Genomic DNA, 23962 nt, shown 5'->3' with positions numbered 1-23962 from the left:
TAGTTTTGGTGAAGATAAAGAAATTCCTTTGAAATGATGGCAAGTTGATAGTCAATTTAGCAATTCCCTGGATACTTTTTACCCAATAATTGCTCAAACTCATCTCTAAAACAGAAAATATCTTTTGTGCTTTACTCTTTTATTGTATTCAGTAAGTTTGTGGGATTTATAGTTTCAGGTGGAATTTTTTACTGCTTGCATATATTTTATACCTTATTTACACCTATTGTAATGTAACTGATTCACAGTATTTCACAAATGTAATTGCTCAGTTTTGAGGGGAGGGTGCTTTTGCTTAAATTTTCTTTAGAAGAAAGAAAATATGTAATTTTTATTCCGTTAAATACAATACCTATTTTTCCTCCTTTTGACTGAGAAAGAATATGTAGTGGCTTGATGTAAAGAAGCAGAGATGATTGTTTTACTCTTACATTTTTTGACACTAATAATTTTAATATATTAGTCCTAGGAAAAAGATTTTGGTCTGTTCTATAGCTTTGGTGAAATTAAAGCAGTCTTAGAAGATTAAATAATGGAAATATCAAACTCCTTTGTCCTTGTTGACCCATAATACACATTTGAGCTTGAGTCTACAGAGTTAAAATATCAGTTTAACACTTGTATTTGACAGTTTAAAAATAATGCTCAGTATCACACTTGAGGCATGTTTTTGAAGGAGGATAGACCATTGCAATACCTAGTGAAGCTGAAGTGAGGATGCAGTGCTGAGAATTCAGTAACAGTATGGTGTTTAAATGTGATTTTGATGTGTAATTAAGACACACGAGTTCTAAGAAATAGGGGCAGATGCTATTGTAGGGCTAGCATATAATTGCTAAATTGAGAGTATGAAAGCATCAAAATAGACAGGCTTATTACCATTGTTGCTACAGGGCAAGAGGTTGCCTTTATAGGCAGCAATTATTGATTGCTGTGCATCAGCAGAAAAAGCAAGGTGGGTGCTTGCACCACACCATCGACATACAGCATTCATTCTGGGAACACATCATTCCAGCTCCTTCCTTGACCCTACCTAGCCACAGTTTCATCAAGCCCAACTCCTCATCCTTTGACCCAAGAAGCCTTAAACCAGACCTCATAGACCATATTATTCCCTATGAGTTTTGATTTACTCCATTACTTCAGCAGAAAAGCTCCAAAGTGCCTTCAGGAGACTTGAAAATGAGCCCTGAAACTACCAGCCCTGTCCTCCTCTTGCTTGTCATCATCAGCTGCAAGAGGGGCCTTCTTGTGGCTGTTCTTGTCCTTGGGGTAGCAGCAGCTTCTCCCCTGGGGAAAATGCTTTCCCTGGAGGAGCGTGAGTAATATTTATACAACTACAGATATCTGGAAGGAATGTGGTATCATACACTTGTTTTGCTTGTCTTCCTGATGCTTACACAGTGACTTCAGTATGTTAATGGTGATCATTAAAAACACATATGTATACAGGGACTGGGTGGTAAGAGATCATTTGATTTAGTGTAGAGAATGAGAAGAAATAGAAGCTGCTGCTAATCATTATGCACATCAAATCCATCTTGAATTTGCCCTTATCTTCAAGGATTTTAAATAAATACATACATACATTGGATTATTAAAGCCAGCAGGCAATAAATGTAACATGATCAATTGTTCTGACTGGTTTATCCTCAGTTACCCTCTACTTGTCACCTGTGAGACCACAAACACCTGCCTACAGAGGAACTGGATATAGAGTTTTGTTTGATGGCAATGGAGAGCAGAGTCCTTGCCCTGCCTTGTTCTCATGCTCGCTTGCTTCCTGCCCAGCACCAAGTTCAGGAGGTTCCACCTTCCCTCCCAGTACCCTCTGCCTGGCATGGTCAGGCAGGATGTTCTGTTGGCTCCTGCTGTGCCACTGCTTGCAGGTGCCCATCTCAGGCATCCCCCGATGTGGTCCCTGGGTGGCCCCTGGCATTCATCTTCATCCATCTCCTGGATCTCCAGGGTCTTCCCCACTTTCCATCTCTTTCTTCCAGCCAGGATCTTCACCTTCTTCTTTCCAAAGCAACGTCCTTTTGGGACCCCTCCTTTTAAGCACCTCCTCTTCTTTCTGGACCCACAAGCTTCCCAGTTTTCTTAATCAAAACTGTCTATGTGCAGAAGCACATCATCTGATCAGCTGTTAACTAGTGGTTCTGTCTCATTTCTCGCTATTAACTGGAGGACTCAGGAAGGGTCACTTTAGTCCAGGTGTTATCAGTATTTCAAACCAGATCATACTAGTTGCACTTAGCAAGTAGCCACTTCTGCCTGAGAGTTCAAAATTTCATTTTCAAACATTCATATACACACACACACGCACCCGGTTACCTGCGTCCTACTAGCATTCACAGTTTTAACTATTTTTTTTCCTATGATAACACTAAATAGTTTTTCTAGTTCTATTAAAACCAATAAAAAAAGAACCACACATTTGTCATACAAGTTCCCTCCGAGAACCTGCAGCTGTAAAGCATTTGTTATTGAAATTATTATTGCAACTCTGCCATGAAGAAAGAAGTCATGCACATGTCAAAAAGGTGTTCTTTATGTCTCTTGGGGATAATGTAAATCTGACTTTTGAATCAGAATTTCACATCAATAGAAAGTATGAAACAGTCAAACAGGAACATACTTGTGTTACTATTTTATTACTTCATTCCATTCCTGTAGCTTCTTTCCTACCCTATTTGGCATAGAGTTGATTAGTTCTTGGTTTCCAGAGTTTTTTTTCTATTTTTGCCTGGATACTGTTCCTTGTATTGAGTTCTTAAGCTATTACTGCAGTTCCAAAAGCTTATTATAATGTAATAAAAATGCTTATTATAATACAAATAACAGTTACAGTAAAAGCAATAGGGCCTGTTTTCAACATGTGATGTGAGTATTCATGTAAGTTGATTAGGTATGTAGCTGCCAGATAATCACCATCACATCTTGAGCGCACAGTATAGCTTCAGTAACTGCATTCAAATTTCCTTTAGCTAACCCTACAGTGAATAACATAACAATGGGCCCAATCCTGCATCATTTATTTATAAGGCTATTTCTTTCTTCTTTCATGAATCCTACATTTATTACAATGGACCTATTTGTGACTAAAATGCTACTTCCTTGATAAGTACTGCAGATCAAATTTGTATACAGCGATGTTAATTAAAAAACTTTGTGTGAGAGTTAGAAGTATGTTGGAGATGTGTGAGCATCAGCAGAATTACATTCTGAGATAGTGAGAAGAGTATTAATTATTTAAAGTGATTTAATTTATTTAATTTAAAATTCAATTTAATTCTTTAATTTAAAAAATAATTATTTTGTTCTTAAAAAAGGCTTTTTTAGTTGCATATTATGGGCCATTCTCATTGAGATATAAGGCAGTTGTTAGTGAGGGTCACTTCTCTTTCTCAATTCATTTTGCAGATTTACAAGTGTGGCTTAAACCCAGTAGGCAGCTAAGCCCCACGCAGCCACTCGCTCACTCCCCTGCAGTGAGAGGGAGGAGAGATAGCTCTATGTCAGCCAAAACCAGTACAGTAGGTTGAACTATACTCTTAAATATGACATGCACAAGTTTCCACCCCTATTTGATTAGCTTTCTCTGACTCGTAAAATCTACTCACAAATCTACTACAAATTTAGACCTGCTAGATTTTTCTCATTCATAGTTCCTAGCTCAGGTTGTGCCAAGGCAGTGAGTAGTGCTTGACGTCCCAGGAAAGGCTACTTTGGGAAGGGGAAACACTGCATCAGTCTGATGATGGCCCATTCACTCCAGGTACGCTATCTTTCAGTTCATTCTTCTTGTTGTTGATAAGGTACAACTACCAATTTGATAAATTGAGGGGGAAAAAAAAGTCCCTTCCTATTTCTAGGACAGATTTATAATTTTACATGACAATCAATGCACATATTTTTAGGTGTCTGAAAAACAAATATCTTACCTAAGATTATATTATGTGCTCCTTTTCTAACCATAAGTGAAAGAAGGATACCCCAAGAGACATGATTCATCTAATTTGAAATAGGTGTCAGATGAGATTAACCATCCTAACAGGAGCCTGCCTCTCTTTATTCATTAACTACTCAAAATTCCTAAACAGCTACTGAGGCAAGACACTTATCTCTAAACATCTAAAACTTGGCACATTAAGCCCAAAACAAGATAAAACCAAAAGGGAGATTTTGTGTGCAAGACAGTTTTTTCCTGCAGATATTCATACTACTATCCATGCTCTTTTTTTATTGTTCTAAATATGTTCAAAATCGTATTAAAAAAAAAAAAATAAAGATAATTTTATGCATTTTCACCTGTGGCTCAGATTATTGATTTTTGAAAACACCCAATAATCAAACAAATTTTCTCCACATACTTTTTACAGTTGTCTTACAGCTATAGACATGCTGTATATCAGGAATACGTACAAACATCAAGTTAACCTCTACATAGCAAATATTGGTTGAAATGAAAGAATTCCAATAGTTAGAATTCTATAGTTCTGACACTCTGTGAAGGGAAAATATTTTGACATCTCATAAGAAATTAAGAGTTTCTTAATCTCTGTGAATAGGTTACTATTCCCTGTAGAAAAGCCAATACCTCTTGCTTAAGATATTGTATTAAACATTTTTTTCCTAAATGAGTTAAATGGCAAATTTCTGCAGTGGCATTTATTTATTTGATTAAACTTTAGAGCAGCTATTTCCACCTCAGAAGATACCATTAAGAACGTGCAAACAGATCTATTTATACTGTAATTTAAAACCTGTGTTCTACCCTAGTTCTTCCTGTGATACCAAGTTACTGTTGGTGATAAAAACGTCCATGAAATGATGAAAAATTGAAGAAACAAGCAAAAAAAAAAAACAAAACAAAAAAAAAACAAAAAAAAACAGCCTCCTTTTTTTTGAAAAAAAAAAAAAAAGAAAAGAAAAGAAAAGCAGCAAACTACATCACTACTATATTTTGGCATGACTATGCCCTTTCACCTGTGCTTATGTCTATGTTAGCATATGTCGCGGATGAAAGTATCAGCACAGTGATGATTTAACAACAAATCAAAATTTATTAATAACTAATAGTACTTGATCATTAACCAGTTTAAATACATACAAAATAATTCAGGAAAATGTTGTAATTAAAATAGTGACTTATCTACAGATTCTAAGATGACAAGATTCACTCTAACTTACTATATGGTATCTTAAATCAATACATATATATATACGTGCCCGCATACACAAAGACAAAAACATGCAAATACACAGACACACATGACGAAGTATTTGGATCCAATAAAATAAATTATATACCCACACACCAATAGGCAGAGAAAGAGTAAGAGAAAGAGTAAGAGAAGCTAGCTCAAAGTAAAAGTTCCCTCTTGTTTAGAGCAAATACTCACAATGCCTTGGCATTCCTCAGCGGGCAATAATTGAGATTCAGGTGGGTTGACTTCGCCCTGGCCTTCCATCAGCTCTGACATCAGACCACGCCTTAAGGTTTTGATACCTGAGAGGCGTCCCAGCTCAGGGGAGATGCTGGTCACAGGCCCGCTGCCATCCAGGATTGCTCAAAGGGTCTCACTTGGAGTAGCAAGTTATAGGGTCCAAGATAACTGACTTTTGTCATTTGTTTTTGCTCAGGCCCAGTTTGAACAATGAACTACTCCGGTATCTTCCAGCAGTTGCACAAGAATTTGATAAAGGTGCAACTGTTATTGTTCTCATTTGATCACATCCCAGCCACAGGTGTGACAGGCTGTTAGGAGATGATGGACTGTGATAACCATTTCCAGGTGATAGGGAGGGGCAAGAGCCAGGCTCGTTAAAGTTCTGATTCACTGCCATTAGCAGTCCTTATCTCTCCAGGTGGATATGCATCCCAGGGGAGATGGATGGAATCACACAGCACCAAGCTGCTCAGGGGGTGAGGATTGCACCACCACAGCATAAAAACAGAAGCTGGCTTTCTTATGAAATAGGTTTTTCTTCCTGAAAAAATAGGAGACAAAATTACTTGAGTTTCAAATTAAATCTTACATTAAATTAAAAAGTTAGGATTGAAAAAATCCTTTTGAAATTGAAAAGCTATTTATTTTGAAAAAATATAAAGAATCACTTAATTTTTCCCAGCTAAAACAATGCCAAAAAATTTAAATTACTTTTTCAAAAACAATGATAATTATTCTGCCTATCTGAAAACTCAAAATGTGACTGAAAAATTTAGCTCAGCTTGAATGAGAACATAGACATTTTGATTGCATGGTAATGTCATGAACTTACCTTACCTACTTACATTGTGAAGAGCATAGTTTCCCAAAACTTTTCTTAAAAGGAGACTTAAACGTGTACGGTTAAAAAATAGATATGTACAGGAGATGAGAACTGCTTAGCGCTGGCCAGCAGTTTGCATTCCATTTCCTTAGTTTTCAGGTTACATGACTCACAAATGAGATAACAGTGATTAAATTCAACTTTATATTTGAATAATCACATAGTGTCACAACTGTAAAATTGCCCCAGGGTATAGAGGATGATTATCAGACAGAGTAACTTCTATTAAAACACGTCAAGTAAAGTTCTCACTCTATCCTATATGACAGAGAGTTACTTTAAGGACTTCATTCTCATTAAGAAGGCTTGACTTTTTACTTACTGTGGTTGCTTACTGTGAGTCGCAAAAACTTTCTGTTCTTGTTTGTATGACCTTAAGTAGCATTGTCATCCATTGCCTAACCATAGACTTTCCACATTCCTAGTGTGTTTTCAGTGTTTAAATTGTCCCAATAATTACATTATTTTCTGAACTGGACTCTAGACCCTTAGTGATAACATTGCTGGAGACTAGCCAGGTGTTCATCAAGCAAGGGTAGACCCCCCAAGGCAGTGCAGATCAGTATCAGAAGAGCCTCTTCAGGGAGCCCCAACTGCCTCTGTTGGGGATCCTCAGTTAAGGGTAACTTTTCTTTTGGATTAGTGTTCTTTCTCTATTGTGCTTTCTAAATAAACCCATTCTCTCAAACCCACATTCTCTTAAGCAGCAGGATGTGTGTATGCAATGGTGTGTCCAGAGAACAAGGGATGCCAGCTGTTGGGTCGTCTTCTTATCCTCTGGGTTCTTAAGCTAGCAACCATGTGATGGGCTCAGAAGTGCCTTCTGCACACTTAGAAGCTGATAGTGATTATGATCTTTTGTTTCTCTACCCCGTACCTCTGTGAGTCACCAGAAAATGTTGCTGGGTTACTCTCTGACTTTTTTTTCTTCTTCTCAGTGTCTTATGGCCTCAGTTCCGTTCTTTACCTTCCTGACACTGTCTCTTTATAGTTTCAGGCTGCAGTTTGGTTCAGTCAGTCATTTGCTGAAGTGCGACTCTGCTCTGTCTTTTTTAGGCTGCTTTCCCTTTCCTGAGCTAAGTGTCCTGAGAAGACACATGTGAATGAGTTGGGATCTTGATGACCTGCTAACCTATGTGCCATGAATCTCCTTTGCCTTCTTCCACCATTCCTCTGGGGACTCCTACATACATAAATTCCTACTCATATTTAATTCATATGAATCTTAAGGTTTCTAATATGTAGCTCTGCTTGACAGAGCTGAGACCCTAATCGTGACGAGTTTCTCTCCCTTGACTCAGTTTTTCTTGCCAATTGAGTGACAGCCAGGATACCACAGCGTGCTATGTATTTGCTATTTCTTTGATGTAGCAATTATGACTGGTCTGAACTCAATCTATCCTGTGTTCTTTCATTAATGGAGTATATTTTGTTTGAAGAAAGAGAGATGCTGGAGAAGAGATAGGAGGCCGAACAGAATGTCATGTATAAATCCTCTGTTGACATATAGACAGCACTGCTACTGGGGCTGGAGAGTCTGGGTCTGTCTTGGATCCACTCTGTTGAGCTTGATCTTGGCAGAGATTCACCATGTTAAAGGGCAGATCGGGCCATGGGGCTCTTAGCAGCAGCCAGTGGTCCTCCTCCTGCATGAGGTGTGGGTAATTTCACTTTGTAGAAGACGTAGCATTAAAACACTTTTTTATTTGGAAATACAAAAGAAATTTTAACAAATTTTAAGTTATACCAGTTGTGCTTAGAGTCAAACTGTTTTGACAATAGAACAGTGGTTTATATAGACTGTGCTTGACATGTTTGCTGTAGTAATTTATGCTCTTAGGGAAACTAGAAACTAATACAGAGAGAGTGATTCTTCAGACACAGTGTAACTTCCACAACAACTGTATGCTTGCATCTCTTGACATGTCCCTCTTGCCCTTTGAAAAGAAAATTTCAAAACCAAGTATCACTCCATTCTCAGTTATAACTGATAGAAGATGGACTGAGAATTGCATTTGTGTAAATGAGAATAAGTTTTTCCTCAAAAATTAAAATTTAGGAAAAAAAACACTGAATTCAGAGTATACCAATATTGATAAATATAGAATACAGACAGGAATATACAAGTCTGAATTCGTACCTGACGTTAAACCCCAATTAAAATAATGGGGTTTATGTATTTGCCACTCATGGAGGAGACAGCAAAAGTAAATTCCTGCAACCTCATTGACTACTGATCTTTAGGTCAATCTTTAGGTGATTTTGAATTAAACAGACTTTCTCATTCTACCATAAATATATTATTACAGAGTTGTTTTTTAAAAAAATCTGAAGTCATAGTAAACTGATTTTAAAAGTGTATTTTTTTGTGAACACAACCTGATAATGAAATATTGAAGACTTTCAGTTAAGTAAGAGCTCTCTACAAGTTCATCTCTCTAGCAAAATCATTCTAATCTTTCATATGACACTACTGAAAGCAAAGTAAATACACTATGCACTATAGCTTCAGTGGACAGTATGTTCTGAAAAACATTTCTTTTTCTGAAACACTGAATAATTACAATGCACCACAAAATTTTGTTCAGCATGGTACAACTGATCATCTGTCTGTAACTCTAATGTAATATAATGTTTGAGGATATAGTAGTGGTGAAAGCACTATACATTTATAATTTATATCATAGTTATTTTCATAAACAGTGACTCTAACTTGCTGAGAGCTTCAGTTCAGACGTATAAATGCATCCAGATCATCACTCGTTGCGCTAGCACAGTTCAAATTGAAGGGTGATCTACAGAATTGTGTGCCAATATATATAGAAATCTGAAGGCAGACTAAATTAGAGAAGTATTTAGAATTGGGTTGATAACTGCAGCTGTACCAATCAGTGGTGTGGTGTATAGCTGCCTGTAAATGCCAAGTACCCCCCAAATATAAGACTGATTTGGTCTGGCTGTACTTTTATAAATGCCATTTCATAGTAGCAGCATTGCAGCCATGAGACAGAGGCAGATTCATTATATCATTTCTATTTGATGAACAGCATATCCATTTTTAAGAATTCTGAGTGTTGTCTATATAATAATTATTGTAATCATAGAAAATATTCATCCTGGGTGTGAATGATGAATGGGAGAGGAAGTTAGGGTGTCTACAAAAAATAATGAGTTTTGTTGTGATTCATGCCCAGCAGTACAAGGAAATATATTAACACATTGACTTTCATCAACTTATTTTTAACCATCAGAAAGGTTTAGAAATAAAAGAAAAATAACAGGAGAACACAGACCATAAAGTAATTTAGAGTTGAATGTCAGACTGCAAGTTGATATTGTTTTTCCTTGTTCTGAGTGCACATTTAACTTTTACAGCATTTTCTGGGATTTCAAAATAATGTTTCTGAATTTAAATTCTTCTATGAAATAGAAAGACAGTAACATTCACATTCTATTGATTGAAGCTGCTAGTCTAGAGAGTCCAAATTTCTTTTTCTCTGTGAACATTGGACCAGTGAAAAATGAAACTTAAACTGACATGTTTATTTTGCCTAAGAATAAGCAGCACAAACTATGAAAATGCAGAGAATAAACCCAAGCACTCTGTGTGTATAACTATGGGGTAACCAAAACCGGAGGCTCTATTCTAATATTGTAATATCAAGATATTTTTAAATTCCAATAAGAATCTTAGCATTTCTGAGAATATAAAAAAAAAGGAAAAATAATAGTTTTTATACATGTGCATTCTGATTTTTTAGAAGCAATTACGAACTTTTAGTGACACAGCAAACAACAGTTTTATCCCTTCTCAGGTGCCTTGGGTATACTGAATAGGAGGCTCTGCATTATAACAGTGTATGCAAAGTGACTAAGGTTAATTGTATAATAGTTTACATTGAGTTACAGATGGGAATAAAATTCAAGAAATGTTCAGTGGCTCAGTTTAGTATTCCTGTATTTGAAGCAACTATATTGGGACTCTATTCAGAGAAATAAAATCCTTTAATGGTTTTCAGATTCCTTTCAATTTCAACTTTAATCATGCAGCCAGCTCATGTCTTAAAGATTAATCTGAAGAGGACAGAAAATGTGGAAAATAATGGAAGATAGGTGGAAATTGAGATATATATCGTGTCTTCCAGTTGACAGTCAGAAACTATAATACCAAGACCTATTCTGTCTGCATACTTTAGAATTTGTTTTGTTCTTTTTTATCAATAGGAATGTTATATATACAACCACATTTAGTTAACAGTACATCTTTATCACCCAGGGGGTGGACTGAAGGATATATTTATTGAGAGCAGCCACCCAAGCAGAGTAAGAGCTCTTCAAATATATTTTACATATATATATATTCTTTACATATACATATATATATATATTCTTGCAATATCCCAATGAAGCAAAGAAATATTTTTGCTCTTGATCACTATTAAGGAAGCATACATTAAAAAATTACACAATAATGTCTGGGATAGATGTGAGAACAGATGCTATAGCCTTCCCAAATCCAGGCCATACCCAAACCCTAAAGACATCATCGACACTTCAGTTACTTTGCTCTGTTTCTCCTTCTTTCAGTTGTTCTTTCATACCACTTAGCTTCTCTCTCAAAGCTGCAGGATAAGGGAACAAACTCTTCTCCAGCCAGCTCTATGTGAAGTCATAGGATCTAAATAACTGTTAAATGCATGATTTCATCAAGTAAAGGAAAATAATAGTGTTAAAGATCTTAATGTAAAGCCAAGGACTCTCCAGTTACAGAGGAGGAAGCTAGAAGCTTTTCTGGGTCTAAGATGAGACATTGTGAAGCACCAACATAGGTTATTTGCAACTTTGCTAGATTGTTTCTGTGGATAAATACATCATTTAAGTTTTCAAGTCTAACAGCTTCCCTGATATGAAATTCAGAGAAAAAAATAGTCATTTATCTGCTATTCTCCTGCAGCATGTGTTTCTCCTGAGAACTCTTCTGAATATGAAAACACAATATTATAAAAATTCCAGGATTGTGGTTCTAAATCTCTTGTACTACTGGCATTTGAGGGAAGCTGTCATTTATATAAAATGTCTGAACTCTGTGTCACTCCTGGTATACACAGATACAGAGCAAAGTTTGGTCCAAATCTATTGTACAACCATTATCTCATTTGATTTTTTAAAAGAGCATTTGCATCAGTGTTTTGCATTAGTGCAACTCAGGAATAAAGGTAATGGAATTCCTAAAACTAGTGTAAGTAGAAAGTAAACCAGTGTCTGGGTCTGTAGCAGGGAGCATTCACAGTCACAGCCCTTGAACAACACCTCCAAAGAAACAGTCCTTAAGCTGCTTGTCAGGGGTTGTATATGCACTAAAGACATTCACTCCTGAAATGCTTTTAGGTTAATACCCTTGACAGAACCATGATATCATCTAATCTTCACTGTTAACCATTAAAAGCAACAATTTTAATGTCAAGGGTTCTGCATCAACATAGCGTAGCAAATTCAGTGGTAAGAAATACTTTGAAAATTAAGAGTATTTTGTTATTTGTTGGATCAAGACGACAGTTGGTAGTAATTTTTGATCACTCTGTGTAAGTCTGTCTTAGATATCTTTTCTTTATCATAATCCCTAAAAGAGGCAGTAATATAATGATTCACTTTATCAGTTCTCAGATCTTTTTTTCCTAGTTTTAAATAGGATGACAGTCGATTAATTTAATTAAGCATTATTTAATGAGAACAGAGTCTACCCAAAGGAACTACATCAAATTATCCAAGACAAAAAGTAGAACAAAGAACAATTGGTTTTGTTTAAGTTTCTCCTAAATACTGTGATCCATGATACGGGATGCAATTATATCTAACTTTTAAAATTAAATGTAAGCCAAGATTTTAAAAGAAGTTATGAAATTTAGACACACACAGATTTCAACAATATTCATGGAAGTAATTTCTGATCATTTGGTATTAAAGTCTTTTTAATTGTTGCTAAATATTCCTCCTCTTCATGAAAAACAGATAAATAGATTGAGTACTCAAGTACAAGAGTTAAAACTATTCATTCCTCAGTTAGACCAAATCACTTAGTTCATGGAACTGCATTCTAGAACTATTTATAGACATCACAATGCAGATCTGATATCCCTAGAATCAGCTATTTCTGCTTTCTTTGATACATAGAGCTACAGCATATATGGATAAAAAATTACCGTAGTCTATAAAGCAAAATTTAACTATTTTATACAGAATAACAAAATAGTTGAGACTGGAAAGCACTTCTGGAGATCACCTAGTTCGAGCTCCTCATTCAAAGAAGGGTCAGTGAGAGCAGGTTGCCCAGGGCTGTGTCCTGTTGGGTTTCAGACACCTCCAAGGACAGAGACTCCATGACCTCTCTGGATAATCTGCAGTTTTACAATACTTGTAAACATATGGAAAAATTTAAGATTAAGAAGTACATTATTTTATACAGTCAGTTGAACATTAGTAGTGATCTGCATTTTACACTTCTTGATTGAGCAGTTATAAAACATTTCACAAGACTGGAGAGGGAGCAGTACCAACAGAGTCCTTGCTATTATGTAAGTTTTTTTTTCTAACAGATGATCCACATTTAGAATCATAAAATGAATCACAGAATGGTTTGGGTTGGAAGGGGCCTTAAAGATCTAGTTCCAACATCCCTGCTGTGATCAGGGACACCTTCCACCAGACCAGGTCGCTCAGAGCCCCGTCCAACCTGGCCTTGAACCCTTCGAGGGAGGGGGCAGCCACAGCTTCTCTGGGCAATCTGTGCCAGTCTCACCACTCTCAGAGTAGAGAATTTCTTCCTTACATCTAATCTAAATTACACTTTCAGTTTAAAACCGTTACCCCTCGTCCTATCCCTACACTCCCTGATAAAGAGTCTGTCCCCATCTTTCGTGTAGGCCCCCTTTAATTACTGGAAGGCTGCTATGAGGTCTCCCTGGATGCTTCCCCTGTCTAGGCTGAACAACCCCAACCCTTTCAACCTGTCCTTTCGGTGGAGGTGCTCCATCCCCATGGTCATCTTTGTGGCCCTCCTCCAGACCCACTCCAACAGGTCCATGTCTTTCTTAGACTGGGGGACCCAGAGCTGAATTCAGTACTCCAGGTGGGTCTCACAAGAGCAGAGTAGAGGGGGAAAATCCCCTCCCTCGACCTGCTGGCCACACTTCTTTTGATACAGCCCAGAATATGGTTGGCTTTCTGGGCTGTGAGCACACATTGCCGGCTCACAGTCACTTTTCCATCCACTAATACCCTCAAGTCCTTCTCCGCAGGGCTGCTCTCAATCCACTTATTACCATGAGATCACCCCAATCCATGTGCAGGGTTTTGCACTTGTCCTTGTTTAACTTCATGAGGTTTGCACCAGCCCACCTCTCAAGCCTGTCCAGGTCTCTCTGAATGATATCCCTTCCCTCCAGCATATCGACCGCACCACATAGCTTGGTGTCATCGTCAAACTTGCTGGGGGTGCATTCAATCCCACTGTCCATGTCACCGAGAAAGGTGTTAGTGCTGGTCCCCATACTAACCCCTAAGGAATGCCACTCGCCACTGCTCTCCACTTGGACATCAAACCGTTAACTGAAACTCCTTGAGTGCGACCATCCAGCCAAGTCCTTATCCACCAAGAGGTCCATCCACCAGATCCATGTCTCTCCAATTTAGAAACAAGGATGTCACTAAATTATGTTTATAAATCTAAATAGTCAGCAATTAGAGGGCTTAGTTTTTTATCATGAGCAATAAAAAATATCAGCAAATTACCAGTTCAAACCATGTGGTCACTCCAGGCAAGTTTCAGTAGACCAGCACCTCATTTTTGAAAACAGGTTTACTCAGACTCCTGAGAAATTTTATATGGTGTTGTAAACTCAAGACTGGCCCTAGGCTTGAATCTAAACTCATCTTCTTTCCAGATTAAAACATTCTACCCAAAAATTCTCTTCCCCAAAATTTCACAGATCTTCCAGGATCAACAAAACATGCTGAATGCTCCCCAGGGACCCCAGGTAATTATTTCAAATATTTTAATCTCTGGTATGATAGAAGCTACTTCTTAATAGTCACTGAATCCCCACTGTTAAAAGCAGATTTCAAGTTTCACCAACACTTAGCTTCCATTTCACAAGCTGTCAAATGACTAATCAAAATGTCAGAAAAATGAAATCAGTTCTGCTGTTTTCAGGTTTTATCGTTAGCAGTTAACAGATAATTGGCCTACTCATGCCCAAATAAAAATGATAAATGTTAACACTTCCTAGTTGCTAAAAAGAGAATAGTAATCTTGAACAGCATTAAGTTGTATGTGTTAAGTATGGAAAAATAATGCAACAAAATTCCACCTTCTCCTTCCCATGAGGGTTTTGGTGAAATGTGGGCCCTTCCTCACTTCTGCACCTTAAGTGCTGACCCTCCCTCCTGGACCAAGCTCTTAGTTTAAGCACTGAGTGCAGCAACTATAGCAAATACAGGAGACTTTAAAATATTTATTTGGTACTTATAAAGAAGAACACAATGGCTATACTGTGTCAGTGGAAAGGTACACATAAATTTTGATTGTATCTCCAACTGTGGCCAGTCAAAGATGCATATGGAAGAATATAGGAATACAATAAGCTCCTTTCTTGCTTTCAATGCAGTAGGACTGTAGCATGTATTTTTAAGGGAAAGGATGGTATTAATTTGGCTAAATGTGGATATCTCCATGTCAGTTATGAACATATAAGGTTCCCTCTCTGGAATAATCATTTTGTAATCAGTGGAAAATCATAAACTACTTCTGATTCCAGGTCCTAAATATCATATAATGTAGATACCAAAAAGACTGAGCAAATCATGTGTGTCAGCACACTTAGTCGAGCAGGGAGGAGGTCTTGATATATAAAGCTGATCTGCTGACTGTGGGAGCTGATACTGCTAAAAATAAGTTGTTGCTCACCATCAATGCTGGATGTAGCTATGCCAATAAAATTTTTTAAAAAAAAAAAAAAAGATGCTAGAAGAAATTATGGATTTTATTATAAGGGCAATTACTAGTTCCTCCTCAGTCAGCAGAGTTGCCATGGAGCAATGTAAGTTTTCTCATCTTCCTGTTTGTTTTTTTCTACTAAACTGGTGATTTGAAGCATACAAAGTTTTGGCAATGTGAATAACATGTCCTGACTACCAAAGAACAGTTACAGAATGTGATTGGGTTTTAGAAAAAAATGTTTTTTATCACCAGTATCCTATGACTTCTTAGTATTTTTTTGCTCATTTTGTTGTTTAGACTGACATTCCTCCTAAAGGTTTTCTTTGTAGCATTATTTTTTTCCAGCAAAAGGTATTAACCATTTACTCCTTAAGAAAAGAAAAATTAGCTTCTTGCATAAAAACTTTTTCCTTAGATCTCAGGGCTTTCAGTCAGATCAATTAAGACATGTTTAAGTTGCTTTGAATTTAAACATTAATGAATCCACAAGGTGTCGATAAAAAAAAAATACCCCTATCCTGCGGAGCCGCGGACGAACGACACGCCGAGACGGGTTCAGTGTGGGTGATAGAGCATCAATCAACGTGTGTGTTTATTGGTCCAGGGTACATATATTTATACAGACAATGATAATTATTATGCCTACTAGTCACTAGCTGATTGGCTTAAGCTCCAAAGGTCGTATTCGCACGGTCCACCTACTTGCAGTTAGCTTACAGCACAAGCCTCTCACAACACTAAGTTTCTCATGCTACTATTTCTGATTCCTGTTGACTTGTTTTCAATACACGACAGTACCGTAACACAGTGTTTCTCAGACCACCGTTATCATAACACTGGGTTTCTCAGACCACTATTCCTAATTCCCCTTAACCTGTTTTCGACACACCACGGTACACAGGGCTGAAGCGTCCTTGACATTCCTCCTGTATCAGCAGCTGCGAGCAGCTGCAGGCAAACCCTAGTGAGGGTCAGCATCAGCAGCTAGAGCAGGCTCTGATCATACAATTGCTCGGTGGGCTCAGGACCCTTGTCTCTGAGCCATTCTCCAACACTATCCCAACAACGTAAATGGATCCTCTGTGAGCCAAGGCTGCTGAGATTCAATTTCCTTTCGGTTTGCTGCTTTGTTCACGTGTGCTTGGCCGTACTGACCAAGTGAATGAATGTGAGGGCATTGCAGTGGTGAAACTCTCACCAGTGGAAATTGGACTTGATTTCCAAATCGCAGCACTGCAGTGGTACATCGCTAGGCGCTTCCTGCTGGTCTTTTAAATTAGAGCAAGTCCCTGATGATAGCCTTACTGCTTCCCTGGTAAATGTTCTTCTGAAGCCATGCAAGCAGGAGGCGATGTAACTAGGATGAAACTGGATGTATTTTGTCAGCAATGCTCTTTTTTTTTTTTTTTTTTTTTTTCACAAAAGGAACATAACCACTTTCTCAAATATCTAAAACTTTCCAGTTTTATTCCTGTTCATTGCCAATACATAGAAGTGGTGGCTTGACTTGTCTTACTCAAGAAGTTTGTACTGTCACACTCAACATCATATGCCATGATAGCATGATGAAGGCACACATTGATAGGAAAACAAAAATAACTTAAATTCCTTCCTTTCTAGAAGCCTTCTAAAGACAGAGTGTTTGCTGTTATATTTATATGGCAGAAAATCAAGGGAAGCTGCATTTATTCATAATTACTGCTGCTTTATTCCAGACGAATGGAGCTTAAAACCAGATCTGCTCTAAGAAGCAAAAGCAAGATCATGGTTTTGAATGATGGCTGCTAAATGAAAGGGGCTAAATTTTAGGAAAAAACAAATCTATTTTGGCAGTAAGCAGCTGGCTTTACTGACTTCTGAGTATCACTTTTTAGTCATTCTGTGCATCTTGTATTTCTGTAAACTGATGCAAACAGAATGATAAATAATTACTGACAGAAGTTATGAGTAAATCTGATATTTCAAATCCTAATTCATGGAATCCTATGGAAAAATTTGTAATATAAAGTTATAGTCTTTATTTATCATATTCTTTCATTGATAAATAATTTTATCTGCTTTATTCCATAAAAAGTTCTCATATTTCATTTAGCAGCATGTTTTCCTATGAGTTTATCTCCACATTTCACTTCATTATTTTTCCCATTTGTTATATGCAACAGCACAGGATTTTGAAATAAAAATATGACCCAGGTGAAGACTTGGTTTTATCTGTGTAAGTGGTAGCAATCTAAGTGTTTGTGGTTTTCCTTGCTGTGTGGATGATGTGTTTTTCAGATGTTTTGTAATACATTGCTTTTATTGGACTATTAAGAATTCAGTTGTCCCATTAAGCAATTATTTCCACTAGAGCCCAAGGCTCGGATTTTGACATTTGTACATTAAGTGAGAAGTTAATCTCTTTGGAGTCATCCTTCTAACTACTTCAAAATATTAATGCAGTTCTCAGAACCTGAGTGGTAGCTCCTAGATACGAATCTATAATTTGCTTTTTGCAAGTATTTACTGTAACCAAAATATTTCTCATCAGAATACAGCTCACATTATTTATAGAGGGATTGACTCTGCAAATACTGAGCATAAAACTTCCTTATAGTGCTGCCTTGCTCCATACTGAGTCTTCCGGCTCAGTCCTGGGATACTTGGAAGACAGAGCAGATTAGATCAGTATTCAGTATTTTTCAGCCTGGTGATCATAGCTCTGTTCCAATCTTCCACAATGTTCAGCTGTTTTCTCAATTTTTCATTAGAAAAGGTGTGGAAGAAAAATTTAAACCTGAATATTTCCAGGCTGGTATTTGAAATGTGGAGGTACATTTTTCATTTAAAATCAGTTAGGCCAACTGCCTTCATCTTCTTATATTTTCTTAAGTGACAAAGTAGAGAAAATGTATTTGAATTACAAAATTACATTCACTAGTTCCATTTTGTGGCTCAGCTTCTTGGCAATATGCCACAGTAGGGAAAAGTTACCTTCCAAGACCATGGCTGGCCAGGAAATGTCTGATATAGGAAATGTTTTGGTTTCTTGCCATGTTGGTAGGTGTGCATGTTTTTGGTATTGAAAAAGTTTTTCAATATCATGCAACCCAGATTGTGGAGTGCATGTATATTTTGAATCAGAAAGGAATTAATCCTCTGTCTTGCTTCAACAGGTAAATTACAGTTGATGGGACAATCACATTCAACAGTCTAATATGTGTGACATTAAAGGGCTTTGCTAATGCCTTGTGCCATTTAAACAACATTCACTGAATGTCACATCAAATCTTCTTGTCAAAGTAGTCTATCTGATGCCTTTGACAAAATCTGAGCACTTGACATCATGCTGTTTTGCCTTCTTAGGAATGCAGGTGCTGGAATGGAATGGAATCCCCTTGACTGGGAAAACTTATGAAGAAGTCCAGAGCATTATTATTCAACAGAGTGGGGAAGCAGAAATATGTGTAAGACTGTGAGTTTTTCCCCATCTTTCTGTTTCCATTTTTTTTTGGCTTTTCATGGCTTTTTTTTCTTTTTTTTTTTTTTTTTTTCTTAAATTTATAGTTATTAAGATAGAACCTTTGTTAGCATGGAACATCAATGTAATAATTAGCAAGAGTTCACTGTGAATGTGGGAGGTCTGTTCTTTTTTTCTCCCTAAAGTCATAAGGAAAGATAAGTTGAGAAAGATGTTAGTAATTATGCTTTGATAAACAATGATATCTCCATTTTCAGGCCACAATCTCCTCTCATTGGTACACACAGAACTCACTGAATTTACAGGGGTGAGAAAAAGATGTTAATTTAACGTTAACTTGACTTTTACTGAAATCTGTATCCTTTAGGTGAAAGTCATTTAAGCATCATCAAAAATGTATAAACTTGCATTCAATCCATTAAAGATTTCACCTTAAAAGAACCTTTTCTTCACAGCTCTTGAACAGTATTACAAGCATGTATGAGCTGAGAAGGGGCCATGCTTGGGAGCTGCTTTCCGTCATGAACCACTATTCATTTATTTATTTAACACAATAATGAGGGTATGAGGAAAGAGTTTCTTTTGTCTCAGGCTTCTCATCACTTTCTTTAGGGACCTGAACATGCTCTCAGACGCTGAGAATCCCCAGCACCTGGAGCTGCATGAGCCCGCAAAGGCAGGTGAGCAGCAAGCTGTTGCTATGATATTGTAGGACCAGATGGCAGCTGAAAATTGGATGTGATATAAGCTAGGATATTAGCATTGTAAACTGAGGTGTTACATCGCAAATCTTGCTATGGGCAGAAAGGGGACCACACTTTATGCACAAAACCAAACATTTACTGAAACATTTACTGTTGGTTATTGCTAGAAGTATTATTAGTATTAGCTCAGTTCAATCCATACTGACACAGTCTACAATATCTAATTAATACAAAGGAAATCTCAATAACAATACAGCAGCTAACGTTTGTTATCCAGGGAAAACCTCCTGCTAGCTACCCCTTCATCTATACATGCCACAGAAAACTGTGGCATAATGGTCCCCCTTTGGCAGTTTCTCTGGCCTTGAAGGCAGAGCTTTCACTCTGGGGGCATTGCAGCAAGTCAACAGTGTCCTGAGGAATTTGCTGGAAGAGTGTGATGTTTGTGAGAGTTTTTGACTCCTCTCTGCTGGGAGATGGATGATGTTGATGATTCCTTACTCTTTGCTTCAGGATCTCCTTGGGGCCTTTTTTACTTTTTCTAGCATCTTTCCTCACCGGTCAGCAGCTCTGCATTGCATGTGACTTAACTGGATATCGTACACTTCACGTGTGACTTATTATTGTCCTTTGTTCATTCTGTTGCCCCTAAAATTTATTTTGCCCAGCACCTGAGTTTGCATCAGTGCCAGTAACCGACCAGCTAGTTGCTGCTATCCCTGGGGCCTCAGCTATTGTCCTGTGCCCAGGCCTTGCAGCACTCTGCTGTCAACTCAGGCCTGTGCTCCTATAAACTGCATTAATAATCCGGGGTCAGAAATACTTCAGTTTATGCAGTGCCTCACATAGATGTGTGTAATAAGAAAGAATGAACTAGAGCTTTTACTCTTCATTTGTTTTCATTTTATTCTACTTTGATTAATTGGTCATGCTAAAGTTTTGAGATCCTTTTCTCTTTATTTTCATATAAATTATCTCAGGACTAGAATTCAGTTTTATTGAATGTCCAGTTGTCAGAAAAAAAAAGTTGAGATTAAAGCTTGTTATGACAAAGTTCAGATACTTAGTGAAACTGGACCAGTTCCAAACAGTGAAGTTAGCACAGGCAAGTCTTTAAAACTGTAATTTGCTCTGGTATGATTCAGCACAATCAGCAAGGCTTGTTTTTCTTCAGCTAGAGAATAACCTTCTCAGGAAGCTTGTGAGATGAGTAACGCTAGTTGACAGCACGTTGAGTAGAAAGATTGGAATTGGGATGTTGATGCTGTGGGGGAGACATGTATTTTTAATAGGTTTCCTTTTGCATCTTCAAAGTATACAAGCGATTGATATGAAAATTTGTAAAGATCATTATCCTATCCCTGTACCAAGGCAAGATGGATTTGAATGTGCTAGCACTTATCAATACCAAGCTCTCTTACTTTAATCCAGTAGATAAAGCGAAGTCCCCAGGGGTTGATCCCAAGCAGCTGGCTGCAGAGCTCCAAAAGGTTTCTCTACAGCAGTCGCCTCTGGTTGCTTCCTCAGGAGTGGAAAAGGGATCTCACATTCACTCTGGAACCACTTCTGCCACCTCCAGCGCTGTTCCCAGCCCTGGTCAGCCTGGTTCTCCCTCAGTGAGCAAGAAGCGGCACAGCAGCAAGGTAAGAAACTTCTCAGTTATGTGGCAATAACATTTTGATGGCAAGAAGAAACTGCCTATTTGTCTTCTTCATTGTGGCAAGAAATCACAGCACATATTGATTAATTAATTTCCTTGACAGTGATGTGTATTACTGTTAAGCTATAGAATTTGGACACAAGGAAAGGAGATTATGTGATTTATCAAAGATCATAAAAGATTGGGCACTCTCTGAAAATAGATTTCTCAAACTTAATATTATTGTTTTTAAACAAAATAATTGCCATTTTCATTCTTCATCGGTGTTGCTTTTTAAATGCGTCCTACATGATGGTGAGATACTAATTCCACAGAAGAAGCTGATATTACTAAAACCATAATTTCCCCCTCTGTACTAAGCTATTGTTTGAAGTGTCACAAGTTATAAATAATCATAACATATTAGGCATTTCTCTGAAAACCAGGGAAAGAGTGAAAAATAAATTTACCATCAAAACGTGTCTTGTCACTTGCTAATTCCTGGGAACTTGTTAAGCATAATTTCACATTTTCTTTGCCACATCCTGCCCATTTCTCATCTGAACTTATTTCTCCTTGTGCGCCCACCTGCACATCTGGAAAGCGCATAGTGGGAATTTAGTAGTATTTTTTCACAGTTGAAACTGAAAACTAGATCATAAAGTTGTCTGTCACATTTTTGCATTTTGTGTCAAAAAAGTTAACACCTGAAGTGAAAATCAATCCTGCAAAGACTGCATTTGCTTAAGCAATTTGCAAGATAACTAAAGTTGATTGCTACCCTGAATAGCCAGCTTCTCACTGTCTTCCTGTTGGAAGTAAAGCTTCATATTGCAAACAAGGTACTTTCCAGATATATTGTTTTCACTGTATCTTTATTCCTTCTTGGGACTGTCAGAATCCTACTGCATTGCTGTTATGTTTGATTTTTGTGCTGTTGAAGCTATAACTGTGATTTGAACTACAAATGTATTAGGTACTGTACAAACCAAAACCTGCAAATGGTGCCTGCTGATTCCAGATAGCTCTTCAATATGCTTCCACAACTTTCATGAGAGAAGAAACACAAAAATCTCCTCCATCCAGCAATTTAGAAAAAACTGTAAATATATTTATTGATCTGTGTTTTGGATAGTAATTCCATCTTGCCACAATTCCCATAGCCATATTATGAACTAATTCTGGTCTCTGATGCACAAGTTAAATCCATCTGTCGAGATTTAATGCACCCAACTTCAGGGATCTGACAGAATTGCCTAAGCATCAGATGAATAGTTGGGTTTCATTACACCTTACTCTGGATTTTGTAATCATCTACATATGAACTAGTTTGCTCTATGCTTTATGTTTACCAGTGAGAGTAATGCACTTCTGAAGTACAATTGATGAGACTAGATGAAACATGCCACTGAAGTGCATGCACTGCTTGGAAAGAGGGCAGGGCTCTTAGTGCAGATGTCACTATCTACACTGAAATCCCTGTCATTTGGTTAGATGAATCACACTCCTAAACTCACTACATAGTGTGTGGAGATCCATAAACCCTTGAAGTGCAGTGTATCCTGGAGAGGTGTCCCTCTCCATCCACAGGAGAAGACTGGGTTCCCAACTTTGACAGTGGGAAGTGAGATGCGTAAATTTAATTTCCTGTTTCACGGAAGATTTATTTTATTAAATTTCAGCTGGAGGCTTATAAAGATTAAATAAAAAAAAATATTAATACTAATGCCTTTATGTAGGGGATGCAAAAGTCAAAATTATTCAGGTAAATGTTTAAAACATTCTTTGCTTATTTCTGAAAGTCCTGTTGAGAGGCATTTCTTTCATAACAATCATATCTCTTGTTGACATGTATAGTTTCTGTTCATTGACTGCAAGCCAAGTTTTTAATGGTGTTGAGCTCTTAGAAGAGAAAGCTACTGCTCATCCTTTCTGGAATGGCTCTTTGACTTGGGCTGACAACATTTCAAGGCAGGCTGCAACCTTGTCAAAGTATCATGAAATACTAAATATTCAAAGTACCTAGATCTTGTTTTTGCAACTGGTCTTAATTTTAGCAATACTTTTTTTTTTTTAAGCTTTTTGTATAAAATATACACTCCAAAAATGTTGTAGGACCCTATTTGATATTCTGCACTGCAGATTCTCTCATATTTAATACTTTGTCCCATTACTACACAGAGTGACTGTGCGTATCATCAGAGCCTGGAATTGACAAGTTTCGCATCATGATAATGACAACCTCCTCCAGCAGATGTGATTGCACCAGGTCTTACACAGGGTGTGTGAGTGTGTGCAGGGAATTAGAATAAAATTAGAATAGCCATCACAGGAGAGATTTAACTTTTGGGAGCCTTGAGCTAACTAGATCCAATGCAGACCTGTTTCTTTTGTACTGTAAATGTATGATAATTCTATGGTGCAGATTACATCCAGGATATAAATGCCCTATAGAAACATTTAATTGTCTTTGTGTCTTGAAGAATGGGTTGTTTTTTTAAATCCTCAGATACTTTAGCTCCTAGAGATGTCAACAGTGAAATACTTTTTCTTCTTTTCAAGTTAACCCTCACTGAGGCCTTGATAAAGAAAGTTACTAATTTGTATCTCTGCCTTTCAGTCCACATCTAACTTCAAAGTTGGCCCAGCTCTGAGCTGAGTATTAGACCAGATGGCCTTGAGAAGTCTATTTCAGCCTAAATTATTCATGTTTCTTTTAAATATTTGGGGTTTTTTTTATGGTCAGTTTAAAATGAGCTGACATCAGAGAGAAAACAAAATATTTAATATGCTGAATCACAGCCTTGTAAATGAATACAGAGATTTAA

The 23962-nt window shown here is 37.3% G+C and overlaps 1 protein-coding gene across 14 annotated transcripts in view; it reads left to right on the top strand.

Moving 5' to 3' along the window:
* PCLO (piccolo presynaptic cytomatrix protein) overlaps nt 1–23962 on the top strand; it is a 392417-nt gene that overhangs the window by 284961 nt on the left and 83494 nt on the right. For 7 of the 14 annotated variants that reach the window (XM_042791970.1, XM_042791964.1, XM_042791967.1 and 4 more), the window contains exons 11-14: nt 14322–14369; nt 18677–18785; nt 19404–19471; nt 20927–21138. In XM_042791970.1, coding sequence (XP_042647904.1) covers nt 14322–14369; nt 18677–18785; nt 19404–19471; nt 20927–21138 — 437 coding nt within the window. Of the gene's footprint in view, nt 1–14321; nt 14370–18676; nt 18786–19403; nt 19472–20926; nt 21139–23962 lie in introns of those variants that run through there. The other 7 variants (XM_042791966.1, XM_042791965.1, XM_042791968.1 and 4 more) reach the window with 6 other exon arrangements.

This window comes from Tyto alba, unplaced genomic scaffold (genome assembly GCF_018691265.1).
Source record: "Tyto alba isolate M040663 unplaced genomic scaffold, T.alba_DEE_v4.0 Super-Scaffold_2, whole genome shotgun sequence".
Lineage (NCBI taxonomy): Eukaryota > Metazoa > Chordata > Aves > Strigiformes > Tytonidae > Tyto > Tyto alba.
This window is presented reverse-complemented; position numbering and strand designations above follow the sequence as displayed.